Consider the following 15,706-nt stretch of genomic DNA (forward strand, 5'->3'; position numbering starts at 1 on the left):
GTGGTAATAAGCAAAAAAGACTGAAAACAACGGCTGTATCTATACCCAGGAGAATGGATGAATAAAATGTGGTATATTTACTCAATGCCTCCCAAAGACAATGAAAATGAATGAACTACAGCTACATGCATCAAGGTGGATAAATCTAAAACTCATAGCTTTGAGTGAGGAGCAGCACTTGCAGAATATGTACCAAACATCATTTATATAAAGTTTGGAAACATGAGAATGAATACGTTATTCAGGGATACATCAGGTAGAAAAGCATGGGAATGATAAAGACAAAATCAAAAGAGTGATGCTCCTTGGAAGGAATGATAATGATTTATTTCCTACTCTAGTAGCGAGCACATGGGTGCTCCTTTTTACTTTTACATTATTTTATATTCTTTTTATGTATAAAATGTTAGTACTTTTTCTCACTGTGGTAAAATATACATGAAATGTAGCATTTTCACCACTTTTAACTGTACAATTTAGTGCCACTACTTAAGCACATTCAGTCTTATTGTTACACAACCATCCACCACTATCCATCTCCATCATCCCAAACTCCTTTGGCGTCGTCATATTCAATAAATTATTGCAAAGTCCAATGTCACAAAGCTTTTGCCCTATGTTTTCTTAAGCTTTACAGTTTCAGATCTTAGGATTACGTTTTTGATCCATTTTAAGTTCATTTTTATTTACGATGTGATATGGATCCAACATCATTCTTTTGCAGGGTAATACATTTTTGAACAGAAAAGAATCAGAGAATCTTAGCTGCAGACGGGGCCCTCCCCACTGATGAAAAGAAGTAACTGGGGTAGAGTTACTCGGTGTGCCACGCTCGCACCGTTGGTTCAGGGCAGCGGCGGACTAGAAGTCCTGCCTCTTCGGCAGTGCATTAACTAGACAACCGCACAGTTGCCTAAGCAGCAGGCGCCCCCAACCTTGGGTTTGGATCCGCCCCTTATTGGCCAGTGCCCATCCAGCTTTTTGACACTGGCCCCTCCCCGTCCCCGCCCCGGTGGGCGGGACCAGGCTGCTCCAGAGCTTTGGAGCCTTTGAAAACAGGCTCAGTGCACGGGTAGGAGGTAAAACCCGGCAAATCTTTCTTGCTTCAGGGGCCGTTAGCAAACGGTTGTAAGGCGAGGACTCCAGCTCCGCTTTCGTATTTACCAGGCCGCATTTTCCATCGAGCTCCAGAACGGGGCGGAGCCCTGGGCCCCGGCAGTTGGAGGCCCGAGTGCAAGCGTATAAAGTACGCGTCTGCTGAGCCCGGATTGGCGGTTCGGAGCGGCGCGGCGTTTGGCGGGAAGTTTGTGGGCTCCGCCGGCTGGCAGAGCGGTCGGCTCGGATGGCTTCTGGGCGGCGGGTGCGGACCCCCGGACGCGCGAGGTAAGTGCCGGGGACCCTGAGAGCGTGGGCTGGAGACCAGCTTTACTTTCTTCCTTCCTGCCGCGGTGTTTGCCTCTGCGGGCTGTGCTGCCGAGCGAGGCGCCCAGGCTGGGCCACTGCGGAACTTGCGCCCAGTGACTCAGGGCCTCAGTTTCCACGTCGGGAAAAGAGGAATAATTAGTCTCCCAACTGCATCCGAACACCGTGAGTCTTAAAGGAGTCACAGTTTAAAACTGCGCGGGGCGGCAGGAAAGGACGTTAACGAGTGTTAGCATGACTGTGTGAGCATAGTTTAACGTAGACTCAAAATTTTGAAAACAAAACATCCAACAGATGCGTGCTGTGTGCTGCTTGCCAGACGTTACACTGTGCGGTGTTCACACCCTGCCTAGTAGTATTCTTGTTTTCAAGACCTTGCTGTTTTTGTAACACACACACAGTCTGTAAAGCTAAACCAAATCCCGACGGGGCGGCGTGGGGGACAACGAAGCTGGCGCTTGTTATAACTAAGAAGGGCACTCCCGAAGGGGTCAAGCAATTAAAATGTTTTTAAAAAAATTATAGTTGGCATCCAATAGTATTGTATTAGTTTAAGATGTACAACAAGGTGATTCGACATTTATATACTTGGGATGTGATCACCACCGTAAGTCTGGTGACTTTTTAATCAAAAAGGTCATGCATTTAAAAATTGGTTGCAGAATTGCTCTCTAAAATGTCATTCTTCGTGGATTCATTGGCAGTGTCCCGCTGGCGGTGACTGGAGCGCATTTAAAGGCCCCGTGTGGTCCTGGCTAGAGGTGTCTTGGCTTGCTGCGTTTGATACACAAGATCATACATTGAAGATCATACATGTCCCTGGGCTGTGTCTGGGAAAACTGCCTGGAGACGGTGGCGTCTGTAGATGTGGGTGAGGGTGGAGGGCGAGCCAAGCAGAGGCAGCGGGAAAGGCTGGAGCTGGACAGAGCAGAGAGATGGAATAAACCAAGATTACATTTCTGTGGCCGGTGGGGAAGAACCAAAGAAAGACTCCCCCAATGAAGAAAGGAGTTGGGAAAAAATACAGGGACCTTGAACCACAGCTGACGAAAATTAAATTTGATTTTATAGGCCAGTGGTTTTTGATTCATCCCATTTCTCTCTGTCTCACAAAGATAATATATGTTACATATTATGTTATATGTTATATATTATCTTTGTTAGTTATATATTATATGTAAATGTTACATATTTTATATTTAAAAATGTTGTATTTTATTTATATACAATATATATTAAATATATGTAAAACATTTTTTCACCTTTGAGATTCATTAAATCTGTTCCTCCCTCTTCCCAAAACTCACTGGTGTGCATACACCAAAATTTTTACATACGGTATCACAGAGGTTTCCGTCTTTTGGAAGCCCTACCGTGCTCCTAGCCTAAGGTAAGGAGGAAACATGACCATTTTTTTTTGATCACGGATAAGGCAAGAGACAGTGGAGTTTAAGAAGTTATGCACTCTGCCTTCTAGTCCTATTTCTATTACTTGGCTGTCTGACCACTGATAAGTCACTTTACTTTTGAACCCGGAACCATAAATGCCATAAAGTAAAGTGAATACCTGTTCTACCTTCTTCAGGTCTGAGAATCAAATAAAGTGGTTCTCAAAGTGTAATTCCTTGCCCAGCAGCATCAGCAGCTTGTGAGAAACGCAAACCCTCTGACTCAGCCCCAGACCTACTCAGTCAGCGACTCTGGGAGTGGAACCTGGAATCTTGTAACGAGCCCTCAGTGATTCGGGTGCCTGACATTGGGAAACCACAGCTCTAAACAGTTTTCCCACTTTTTGTTCACTACGATGAACAGTTACGATGTTTTACATCACAGTTGTGCACATACACATATAACAAAAGGTTTATGAAAATACTATGTCCAGTGCAATCTTACATTTTATGTTCTCGTGTTTCCTTTTTAAATACTGAGGAGAAAAAAATCTTAAAGGACATTCTGGGGCGGTTGATGAAATTTGGATATAGATGTGGATTAGATAATCCTATCAGTATTAAATTTCTTGATTTGGAAATTGTGCTGTGACTAGGCCCTTTCTTTGGAAAGACACCTATTTTAGGCTAAAGGTGCACAGTTTGCCATATGCGTTCGTACACGGGAAGCAAATGAGACCGTGGAAGCACTTGGTGGACCTGGGCAACGGGTGTACAGAAGGGCCTTATACTGTTCTTGGCACTTTTCTGGAAGTTTGAAATTACATCAAATAAAAAGTTACTCAAAGCAATATTGATTCAGACACACGAAACTGATTTTGCCATCCACCAATGGGTGTCTGCATGGCTTATTCTCAAGCTGGGGACGTGTAGGTATTGTGCCGACACCCCAGGGCCCTGGTACCCAGCAGAGCTCAGTACATGCTCACTGACACTTTCCTGCCTCTCTTATTGACAGTTTTTATTCTAGTCACTATTGTTCCATCCATTTACTTTCAGGTTGTTGAAGACAGATATTTTTATCCTATTGCCCGGTGGAAGGGGCAAGAAGGGGTGGAAAGAGGGCCACCTGTGGATTTGAACCGATGCAGATTTTAGTGCAGGCTTCTCTCCTGCTTGGCTGTGTAACTTTGGGCAAAAACACGTCTGTAAATGGGGTTCACTTCTACCTCAGAGGACTGTTACGTGAGAAGATGTACGGCCAAGAGCCAGGGACAGGATGGAATGGGTGTCAGGTGTACCTCCCTTCTGCTCAAATCTGCAGAAACAGTCTGTCGTTGCTACTGATTGGGACCTCAGGGACAGGATAGCTGCAGGAGTAGGAGTTTTCCACGTCCCTGAGGGAGAGAGCGCTGTGCTCTGTTTTATATAAGTGACATGGTTTGACCTATAAAAATACAATTAAATTTGTGAAATCTGGGTTCTACTTTCTAAAACGATTTTGCCATAACCTGAATTTCATTGGGTGCACACTGTTAGTGCAAGTAATGGGGAATATAATTTGGAAAGAAAATGCTTGGAAAGGGTTGCAAGTTAATGGTGTTTTCCCTAGTTATTTAAAAAATATTTCCTAACTCTTTTGTGTGATTTTGCTGTTTAATAGTGTGAAATATTCAAAGAACACTGTAGGAAGAACACGTTCCACAGAAGATGTAAGTGATCTTTTATATTGTAATGTGATTTTCTTATAATTGACAATACAGAAGAACTGACATGTTGTGGGAACCTCAGAGTTTCATAGACTTCACTGGGTGAACTCAATGGTTTATTGTAGTAACAAAGTATTTTCCTCTTCCTCCCACTTTTTCCAGTATAACGGAGAAAATGACCGTTGTTAACTTTTTGAATCTTTTTTCTTGGACCTAGCTTGATTTTATTTTTATTTGGATAATTGACATTACTTACAATTGTATAACTTTCTGTATTTTGCAATTTTCATTTATAGTCATTTCTTTGTTGTAAACAACAGTTTATGATTTTATAGTATTCCACTTTGTCCACATAGTTTTAATTTAGTGTGGAGTCTTAGAATAACAGTGTTAAAGGCAGCTACATTTCTTTAGCACTCTTGATAGCTAATTTCAAATTATTTTCAAGGGCTTGACCAGTTGGCATTGGCAGTTCACGTCCAGACATGGGAAGGATGTCGGAGAGTACCTACTGCTTTCAGGGAGTTCTCTCTGCTCTGTCTTGCCCTGGCTTTCTGTCTCGTGTGGTCTCTCCCCACCTGTTGCCCTAACCCTAGCCTTCAGAGGGCAGCTCTTCTACTCTTGTGACATGTGAGAATGAAACAAAATTAAAATTTCAGGGTCCGTAATTAAAGTTTTATTGCAACACAGCAATGCTTGTTCTTTCTGCACCGTCGCTCTGTGCTTTCACACACTGATGGCCGAGTCGAGTCAGTGCAACACAGGCCCTGTGGTCTGCAGCGCCTAATATATTTATTCTCTGGTCCTTTATAAAGAATTTTGCCAGAGGAATCTGTTCCCCCACAGTGTTAAGGACCTTCTTTAGGCAGCAGTGCTAGCAGGAGTGCCCTTGCTTAGGAAGTCGGTTTTGGATGTTCTTGTTCGTTAAAGCCAAGTGAATGACTTTGACTTTATTCGCTTGTAGGAAGCTGGCCAACAGCATAAGCCTGCGGATGTGTTTGATTTTCCTGACAATTCTGAGATGTCAAGCATGGGCAGGATGAGTGAAAATGAGAAAGATGAAGAACCTTATGAAAACTTTGGTTAGTATTTAAACCTTTATGCTAAAAACTTAAAAGTAGTTTAAGAAACAACATTTGGGCTAGTTACTAATACAAATATAGAAATATCTTCAAATATAAAAATCAGTTGTCTGCATATTAATACAATGTTCTGGGGAGTGCTTGATAATTTGAATTAATTTTTCTCACTTCTAAGTACATTGGAACTAAGAACTCTTAAGCATGATCAAAGAACACTTCTAGTAGCATTTGTTAATAAGCTGGTCATATTAGGACAGCTATTATAATATTTGTAACAAGAAGAATATAAAACATATTTCTCAGTCCATACCACCAATAAAGTCATTCAGTAAGGGACTTTAATTTAGAGAGAAGAAGAGGGGTAGTTTTCCCTTTTCTTAAACACACTGAGGCAAAGGATGCTTCAGGAGAGCCAGTGGGAGAGTTTCTCCTGTGTTCCTTGGTGTACCTGGTTGACCAGGAGTGTGAGTTGTCCAGATGGAAATGCTTCTGTCTCTGTCACTGGCCACTTCAGAGTGAATATGATACAGAAAGTGCCAACTGCCCCCACATCTAGATCAGACATTTTTGCTGGTATATGTTTTAAGGGAATTTTGAAAATATATACCCTCTCACATGTTTTTAATTTGGTATCTAATGTTTTTCAATCTAATTTTTGGTCAAAAGAAAATATTGTACATTTTATAAGATATAAAGTAATTATTACCAGAATATATTATGACTTGATAAAAATGTTTTAATTATTTAAAAGGAATCTGAGTGTAGACGATCTGAATCTAAAAGAAATCACATAGTTTAAAAATTAGGATGTAAGTCACTTACCTTAAAACTATATTAAAATTGTAATACTCAGTATATACTGATAACAAAAGGTGAATACAAGTCATGTGTATACATTTTTTTGGCACCCCTGGTATATGAATTCATCTGTCAGTTGACATTGGGTTGCTTCTACCTTTCGACAATTGTGAATAATGCTGCTTTGAACATGGGTGTACAAATATCTGGTCAAGTTCCTGCTTTTACTTCTTTTGGGTATATATCCGTAAGTGGAATTGCTGGATCTTATGGTAATTCTGTGTTCAATTTTTTGAGGAATCACCATGCCATTTTCCACAGTGGCTGCACCGTTTTACACATTTCCACTAGCAGTGCACAAGGGTTTCAGTTTCTCCACATCCTTACTTGTTTTCTGTTGTTGTTTTTTTGTAATAGCCATCCTACTGCTACTGGACAGGGAATTGGTGTCTCATTGAGGTTTTGAGTTGTATTTCCTCATGACCACTGGATGTTCAGCATCTTTTCCTGTGCTTATTGGCCATTTGTTAATCTTCTTTGAAGACATGTTTATTCAAATCCTTTACCCATTTTTAAATTGGGTTATCTTTTGTTTTTAACCCTCCCCCCCACTCCAGTTCAAGTTGTTTCTCAGTCTAGTTGTGTAGGACGCAGCTTCCTGGCCCATGCTAGTATTATGAGCCTTGCGCTCCACCAGACGGAGGCACTTGGTCGCCAGGTCAGCAGCTCACGGCAACTCTTGCCGGCTGCGGGCCACTCACGCTGGCCACTGGCCACTCATGGTAGCATATGCTAGCTCAGGTTGCTCATGGCAGCCCAGCTCCTGTAAAGCTGTTGTTCACGATCTTAGCTGTAGAGGGCGCAGCTCACTGGCCCATGTGGGAATTGAACTGGCGACCTTGGAGTTAGGAGCGCAGCGCTAACGCTGAGCCACCAACCACCTGAGCCATCAGACGGCCCCTGGTTCTTTATCATTTTATTATTGAGTTCTGAGAGTGCAGTTTGTATGACTGGTTACATATGGAAATTCAGGATTGATCTATTTCTTTTTTCCTTGTTATTCACAGTAGTAGCGAAAATAAATCCCTTTGCCTAGTTGCGGGCAATACAAAGTATATTACTAATTTTGAAATTGTGTAATTGATAATGTTCATTATTTAAGCAGCTATTTATTTGAAAATAGTTGTTTAAATGTGCACTGTCATGCTAAAATTTGGGCATGAAGAAATGGTTGTTCGGCTCTTACCCGGCATCTCCCTGCAGCAATTCATCGCCACCACGACTGGCCACCTACCTCCCTAGTCCTCTCCTAAGCCCAGCCCAGCGTGCTGAGGTCGCTCCTGTTACTCCTCTTTCCTGAGCAGGTAGGAGTGTAGTCCTTCTCTCAGCATCTCCTCTATGGCTTTCCACCAGGGTCGTTCGGTCCTCTTCTCTTTTATCTTATTTATTCAAGTTAACTCTTTATGCTAGCTAGAGGCTCTCGCAATGCAGAGTCAAGTAGAGAGGACAGGAAGTGAGAGAGGACTGGAATCCCTCCCACAGGGCCGTTCATTCACATGCAGGGAGGGCCTGCCCTGGGCTAGGCACTGAGGCACTGGCGAAGTGGGAGTGTGCCAAGCCCTCCAAGCCTTGGCATTGATAGTAAATGCCATGGTCTCCTACGCAGTGCTGTGCTCCATTGGTGAGGAAAGAGAATGCCAGAGTTCCTATTTACGTTGGTCTTTTATCTAATTAAAACCTTCTCATGTAAGTACAGTGATACAGGTTATAATTGATAAATATCCATATACTTATTAGTGACATCATTTAAATTTTTCCTTATTGTGATGTGAGATCAAAAACATTTGGAAAATAGGTTGTGTGACTGATTCTGATTTTGTCAGCCATTTAAACAAGATTGCTTTGTACTCCATTACAAAGGAACAAACTTACACTTTTCCTGGCAAACTTTTAAAGTTGCACTTTTAAAAACAATCTTTTTGTAGAGCCTCCTTTACATAGCACAGCTATATATGCTGATGAAGTCGAACTCTCCAAACACTGCAGATCATTTATCCCTTCAACTCCTCAAGGAAAAGAAGCAAAAAGAAGGTACGGTTATATTTCAAGCAATTATTTATTCATGCTTAATGGGGTTTCTGAGAAGCTCTTTAAGATAGAACTTTATAAAGCTAAAGCTTTTAAAAGATGTTTTGGGCCAACTTATGTTTTTCCTTAAGAGAACTGGTACATAAAAACTTAGTCTTTCAAAAATTGACATATAATAATTAATTACAGGTACAAATTTCCAGTTATTAAAAAGAATAAGTCCCTAAAAAGAATAGGGATGTAATATATAACATGGTGACTGTAATTAATAATACTGTGTTGTTTATTGTATATTTGAAAGTTGCTAAGAGAGTAATCTTAAAAGTTTTCATCACAAGAAAAAAAAATTTGGTAACTATATGTGGTGACAGATATTAACCAGACTCATTATGCTGATCATTTTGCAGTATATACAAATATCAAGTCATTACATTGTACACCTGAAACTAACATACTGTTATGTCAGTTACACCTCAATAAAAATAAAGTCTAATTTAATAACCAAAATAATATAATTGACACCTGATTATCCTAGAAAACATTGCCTGTGAAGGTGGTTTAGCTTTGAGGTTAAACAAAAAAAAAGGAGGAAACGGTTTTATGAGCATAAAATTTTAGGTGATTTTCAGAGGTCTCTTTAATTTACAAATTATCACAAAAGACACGTTCTCTAGTACAAGGTGAGAGTAGGGAAGACAGGCCGATAATTACAAATGTGTTGTATATTTTAAATGTATTGTCCGTAAAGAGCATTGGTTTGAGTTTTACAAATTTATATGAAGGTATGGTCAAGTAAATCGTGTAAAAATGACTCCATAGAGACAACTTGAGGACAAATTCTATAATGAAGAACTTTTCAATAACTATCATACTAATTATAAATTATTAGCTAGAGCAAATCTTAGACTTAAGGACCTCTATTAAGTAATAGGTCAGTTCTAGTTATTGAATATATTGTGACAGTAGCAAAACTGCATTTTTAGAACAAATATCCCACTTGGAAATCTAAATGAGAAAGTCTCTCTGAGGTTATCTGCATGAGGGAAGTTTTACGGTACTTGCAGAGACTCCAGTTTTTCTGTTACTGAATATCAACAATAAAAGCCAAATATTTGGAAAAACACACACTTCATTTTAAACCGTGGTGGATGTAAGTTTAAAGAGGAATTTTTTTTGAATAGGCAACACATTCACATGGTTTAAAAATATAAGAAGGTTTTAATAAAAAGTCTTTCTATCATCACTCAGCTCCTGCACCCACTTCTTCCCTCTCTTCCACTATTAATTTCTTATATGTCCTTTCAGAATTCTTTGTATTCATACAAAACTAAGAATACACATTTTTAACCTTGTATAGAAAAGGTAATATAGCTGCTACCTACCATTTTCACTTAATATATTTTGGAAATTTTACGCATTGATACATATGGACCTTTCTCATTCTCTGTCATGTTGCAAGCATTCCAGCATATGCGTAGTTTATTTCATCCCATATTGACGGGCAGTTGGGTTTTTTCCAGTCTTCTGCTGTCCCCAAGTGCTATAGTCAGTCACTAACCTGGTGCACGTGCCATTTCATACTCGTGCCTAGATAGCTATAGGATATATTCATTACAGGAAATCCTGGGTCAAATGAAATGGTGTTAACTTATACAGTTATTGTCACATTGCCACCATAGTGATATCAAACTTGGATTTTTGCTAAGATGATAACACTTTTGATCTATCTCAGTCTAGTTCTGCTTTGTGTTTTTCTTAAGACTGTTGAGCAGCATCTCATCCTATGTTTAAAAGCTCCTGGATTTCTTTTTCTATATTTTTTATATCCTTCTTCATTTTTCTATTAGATGTGGTCATTTTCTTCTTGATGTCTATGACTTCATTTAAACATTAGTGAAATTAACCCTATTTATTAACCTTATTAGATTTTTTTTTTTACTAGTTTGTCCACCTATCTTTTGACAAAACACCTAATGGTGTTTTTTACCACACAGAAATATTTTTCTTTTTGTATAGATACATTGATATGTTTATTAATCTTTTTCTTTTAGGGTTTAGGGATTTTGATTCATAGTTAATCATTTTCTTTCATAGAACTTATGACTTATTTTTATATTGAAATCCTTGATCCTTTTTATCCTTTTGTAAGATATAAGTTATAGACCCAACTATTTTTCTTTACATTTTTTTAATTTTTCAATTACAGTTGACATTCAATATTTTATTAGTTTCAGGTGTACAGCATAGTGGTTAGACATTTAACTTCTAGGTTCCTTCATCTGGAAAGTGGGATAATAATACAACCTACCTTATATGATTGTTTTAAGAAGAATTTATCCTTTTAGGCTCTTAAAACAGGTTGCATATAGTAAACTTTCAAATGGTGCTTATTATTAGTGGTATTTTTTTCAATAAGAATTTATAAAGCACTAACTAGGTACCGCCCTCTGGGTTTACAATAACTCAGAATGGACATAATCCTTGTCCTCATGGAGCTTATTAATGAGGAACCACTGACAAATCATATGGGTGGGCATGATACTATAAGTAGGATTTAGGGTGGTGAGAGGTGGGGTGAGGAACATTCCATATGAGGTAAATAGCAGTGTATAAAGGTGCTGTAGTGGGAAGAAGCACGGTGAGTCTGTGGGACTAATAATCTGAGATGCCCCAGAGTAAAAAAATGAAGGGGATGAACACCCTGCCAGATGGTAATTGCTTTGAATGTCATTGTTGATAGAGATTGCTAGTTCTACCCCAACGTCTTCTCCCCTCCCTTAGTGATAAAATGTGTGGTTTTAGCTGAATACAGGGCTGTCAGAGTAAAGAATATATTTCCTAGCTTCTCTTGCAGCTAAGGTTTCTGTATACTTAAATTTTAGCCAAAGAAGTATCTGCAACTTGTGGAAGTGTCTTTATAGGAAGGAGTGTGCCCTTCTTTGCTCCTTCTCCTTATGGTTGGAATGGAATGTGACAGCGGAAGCTTGAGTAACCGTCTTGGGCCATGGGGCAGTGTACTGAGAAAAGGAAGCAGTAAGATAGAAGGAATCTGGGTCTCTGATGATGGTGGGCCTGCTATTCCAGCCCCGAATTGTCTCAAGTTTTGTTGAGAGGGAAATAAAGTACCTTGTTTAAGCCACTTTGGGGGTGTCTTGTCTACCACTTGTGGCCATACGTAATCCTATTTAATAAACTTGGTAAGGAGTTTTGTCATCATCTTATGCAGTTGAAGAACTTTAAGCAGGGGTGACACAGGTCTGCATTTATAAATGATCGCTCTGGCTGCAGGGTGGAGCATGGGTTTGAGAGGCGAGAATGGAATGGAGAGACCAGTGTGGAAGCTAGTTAGTAGTCGGGCAGGGAGGACGAGGGCAATTGTGACAGAGATGGTGATAAGGGGATGGGTTTGAGAAATAGGAAGCAAGTCACCGGGGCTTAGTGATGGGCTGGATGTAGGAGGCTGGGGAAGAGTTGCTGTCAGAGACTCCTGGTTTTCTAGCTTGTAGGGACTGATGACCATGCCATTGATTAAGGGAGGGGATACTAGGAGAGTGAGTACCCCTTATTATGAGTCGGCCATGAACTGGTGTGGAGATGTCAAAGAGCTGTTGTGTGCGTGGGTCTGGAGCCCTGAGGAGAGGGCTGAGCTGGAGTCCCAACTGCAGTTGTAAACACATAGGTGGTGTGGCGCTGTGGGCGTGCAGAGAGCGCACAGGGAGAGGTCACGGCCTGAGAGCGGGCGAGGACCTGGCACCAACCGCAAGGAAACCCGACGTCTTCTGTCCAGGTAGAGAAAGAGCTTGCGAAGGAGAGAAGAAAAGTGGCTAGAGGGAGAGAAGAAAACTAGGCGAGTGTGTGTGTGTGTGTGTGTGTGTGTGTGTGTGTGTGTGCACGTGCGTGCGTGTGCAGTCGGGAGGATCAAATGTAGTAGAGAAGCACGTAAGGTAAGGACTGAACACGCATTGCATGTAACAGTAGGGACATTTTCAGTAATCTTGGTTTTGATGGTGTGATGAGTCCAAACAAGCCGTTGTTTGGGTAAGTTACACGGGGTTTGTTATGGATGCAAAGGGAAGTTAGGGCAGAAGGGATGCCCTGGGAGAGAAGCCAGCAGCATTTCCCAGGACTCATGGCGGCATCAGCATCTGGGCCCCAAATCCTCGCCAGGGGTGTAAGCTCTTTGTTCCTACCTTCTCCCTCCATCTCCTCTTTATGTGTAGGTGACTCTGCCCCCATATTTACTCTTAGGGTTTTAGCTCTCCATGTGCCACTGCTCCCAAGTCTGTCTCTCTTACCCAGCCTTTCTCCAGAGGCCCAAGATGTCTTGCATATCGGTCATATTTCCCTAGATGCCCACAGACAGCTCAGACTCAACAAAGACAAAACGCTCAGTCCTTTTCTTCCCCATCCAGTGTCAACAAGTTCCTTCGGTGTCTCTACGTTACTGGTCCTGCTGTCATCCAGTCACACAAGACGCCAAACGGGACCATTCCTGGTATCTTCTGTTGTGACCAATCCTATTCTGGCCTGGTACCACCTCAGGAATCCACTTTTTCCCTCTCCATACCCTGCTACCTCCCTGCAGCTGCCATAGTTTAGGCACTAGCTACTCTCCCCTGCAGTAGTTTCCTGCCTGGTCTCCTCTGTTTACCCTCCTGCCCGCACAGCTTCCAGCGGGATCTTTCTGAAATGCAAGTCTTGCAAGAGTGAGATACCACCTTTTAGGGGCTCACCATTGCCTGTATGTGTGACCTAAAAGGCCTCTGCCAGTTTGGATCCTCAGGTAAATCATACAGAGGCAGATTTAGAATCGAAGAGGCTTATTAGTAATATCTGTGAAAGTGAAAGGTGGAAGAGCCAGGACTGGGCACAGATGGCCTCAGACTGCAATGTAAGCTCTCCCAGTTCTAGCCAACCCCTTCGGGAGCTCTGGGGAGAAGTCCTGTTGGAGGAGTCCTGGACTGGGCAGAAATGAGCAGGTGCCACGCTCTCACCATGTTTAGTTACTGGTGGAGACTCTCCAGAGTGTAGAGTCTCTCTGCTCACACTGTGCTGCAGGCTGGTGGCCGCTGTGTGGAGATCTGAGCAGACGCTGCTATGGCTGCCTTGCCGCCTCCCTGGTCATATCCGTTGATCTCTTCCCTCGTATTACCTTCTCTTGAACAATACTTTCCATCTGTACTCTGTGTCAAGTTCCTTAAATGTGCCAGCTCTTCTACATTTTTCTTCCTACCTTAAATACCCTTCCCTTTATTTTTTTGCCTGGAAAAGTGTTTTCAAAAGTAAACTCAAGTGTCATAACCGTGATGTCTTTCCTAATCCTCCCAGCCATGCATCCATGTCTTCTCTGTCTGTTGCGCTGTCATCACTCTGCGTTATCTTTGTTCTTCCTGCAAGACAGTGAACTCCTTTAAAGGAAGGCTCTTCGTTTTTAAAGTGTATTCACTGCACTTTGTATTTTGAAGTTGGTTTTAAATGTTTGTTGTGTTGAATTGAATGAAATGAAGAACTCTCATCTCTCATCAGAAGTTTAGGGTTACTCTTTCCATTTCAAAGGACAGAAGAAGGTGTCCCTTTTTATATCACCTAACGATGGGCTTAGCGCCTGTGGATTAGCTTTTAGTACAAACGATAGTCCCTAAACCTGGGAATAGCCACTTGGAGGAAGTTGCTGTTCTCAGACAGGACTGCACGATGCTGCAGGAAGGACACACTTACCAGTACTTGCCTCCCAAGGATAAACTGCTGTGGCCTGGGTGTGGGAAGACGTGGGAGGTGACCGATAATCTGGGAAGGTGGCAGTCTGCCCATGACAAGTGGGAAATCTCATTATATTGAGCTTATTTTCCTGCTGAATGAACAACTTATAGAAGACGTGAATAGAAATGAAATGTATTACAAGATATTGATGGCTTGTTCTTTGGCACAGTTCGAACACTTCTGACATTGAAGAAAGTGAAAATGAATTTGTAAAAATTAGTGCAAAAAAGGTATGTAGGAGTGTTCTCTCTTCTACTTGATTTTGTAAGATATTTCATATCCTGCCTGTTTAGATTGGATGCAAATAGAAAATAATGCTCTGTAGCAACATTTTTCATAGAAAAAGAGTATTATGTTTTAGAAGGTACTTTTTAAATAAAAAGTGAAATATTCTATATCTGAAGTGTTCCGCATTACAGAGGTCTCATATCCAAGTAACTTGTCAATTTTAGCAGTCATGTAATGTGTTTAGATTGTGATTTACAAAGGCAGGTTGATTTGTTGAGGGTATTTATTGGAGCTTTCGTTAATCTAGGTTTCCCATCCTATCCACTGATCATGCTGTCATCTCCCTGTTATGTTCAGTCTTGAAGTTTAGAAATGAGAAATGTGGACTTGATGGTTATCTACTACCGTGCTTCCCCGAAAATAAGACCTAACCGGAAAATAGCTCTAGCATGATTTTTCAGGATGACATCCCCTGAACATAAGCCCGAATGCGTCTTTTGGAGCAAAAATTAATATAGGACTAGGTCTTATTTTCGGGGAAACGCAGTATTATAATAAGAATGTTAAACATTTGTATTTTCTAAATCAGTAATGCTGTTTTCTTAACATAGCCAAGAAGAAAACTCAAGCCTATTAGTGATGACTCTGAAAGCAATAAGGAAAGTAATATAATAACAAAAGGTAAACCAGCAGAGAAAGTAAGTATACAACAACATGGAACTGTTCTAGCTATAGCATCTTCAGAACTTTCAGAGAAACCAGCTGAATTGGGCACTCCTAAAATGATAGGACCTCTTAGTACCAAATCCTCTGTTGAAAAAGAGACCCTGGTAACACAAAGTCAACCAGTAAGAGAGTGTCTGCCATCCCCTTAGAGAGAAAAAAAAGTTGATTGAAAAATGTGTAGGAGGAAAATAAAGCATTTTCTCTTTCCTCCAGTTTTTTAAGAAAAGATGTTTTATGTTTATTTTAGAATATTTAGAAGGTATGGAAAGGAAGATAAAATCACCTATAATTCCATCACCAAAGATAACCACCATGTTTTTTGGTCTATACTCTTCAGTCTTTAACTGAGCTTTTCTCACCCTAAGTGGGACCATGTTCTTGTCCAATAGTATTCTACAATAATTTAATGAGTGCATGATATTTCATTCATGAAAGTGCCATAGCTTCGTTCATCTCTTACTAGTGAATGGTTGCAATTTAAACAATTTTAAGTACTTTGATGAAT

The 15,706-nt window shown here is 40.8% G+C and overlaps 1 protein-coding gene across 1 annotated transcript in view; it reads left to right on the forward strand.

The window, feature by feature from the left end:
- The first annotated feature begins 1,099 nt into the window (after window positions 1-1,099).
- Window positions 1,100-15,706, forward strand: part of CENPU (centromere protein U) — a 35,967-nt gene continuing 21,360 nt past the window's right edge. The window contains exons 1-6 of the mRNA XM_074329845.1: window positions 1,100-1,383; window positions 4,474-4,522; window positions 5,484-5,601; window positions 8,385-8,490; window positions 14,417-14,477; window positions 15,087-15,173. Coding sequence (XP_074185946.1) covers window positions 1,343-1,383; window positions 4,474-4,522; window positions 5,484-5,601; window positions 8,385-8,490; window positions 14,417-14,477; window positions 15,087-15,173 — 462 coding nt within the window. The 5' untranslated portion in view covers window positions 1,100-1,342. The remainder of the gene's footprint in view (window positions 1,384-4,473; window positions 4,523-5,483; window positions 5,602-8,384; window positions 8,491-14,416; window positions 14,478-15,086; window positions 15,174-15,706) is intronic.

The sequence above is a fragment of the Rhinolophus sinicus genome, linkage group LG04, assembly GCF_036562045.2.
Source record: "Rhinolophus sinicus isolate RSC01 linkage group LG04, ASM3656204v1, whole genome shotgun sequence".
Lineage (NCBI taxonomy): Eukaryota > Metazoa > Chordata > Mammalia > Chiroptera > Rhinolophidae > Rhinolophus > Rhinolophus sinicus.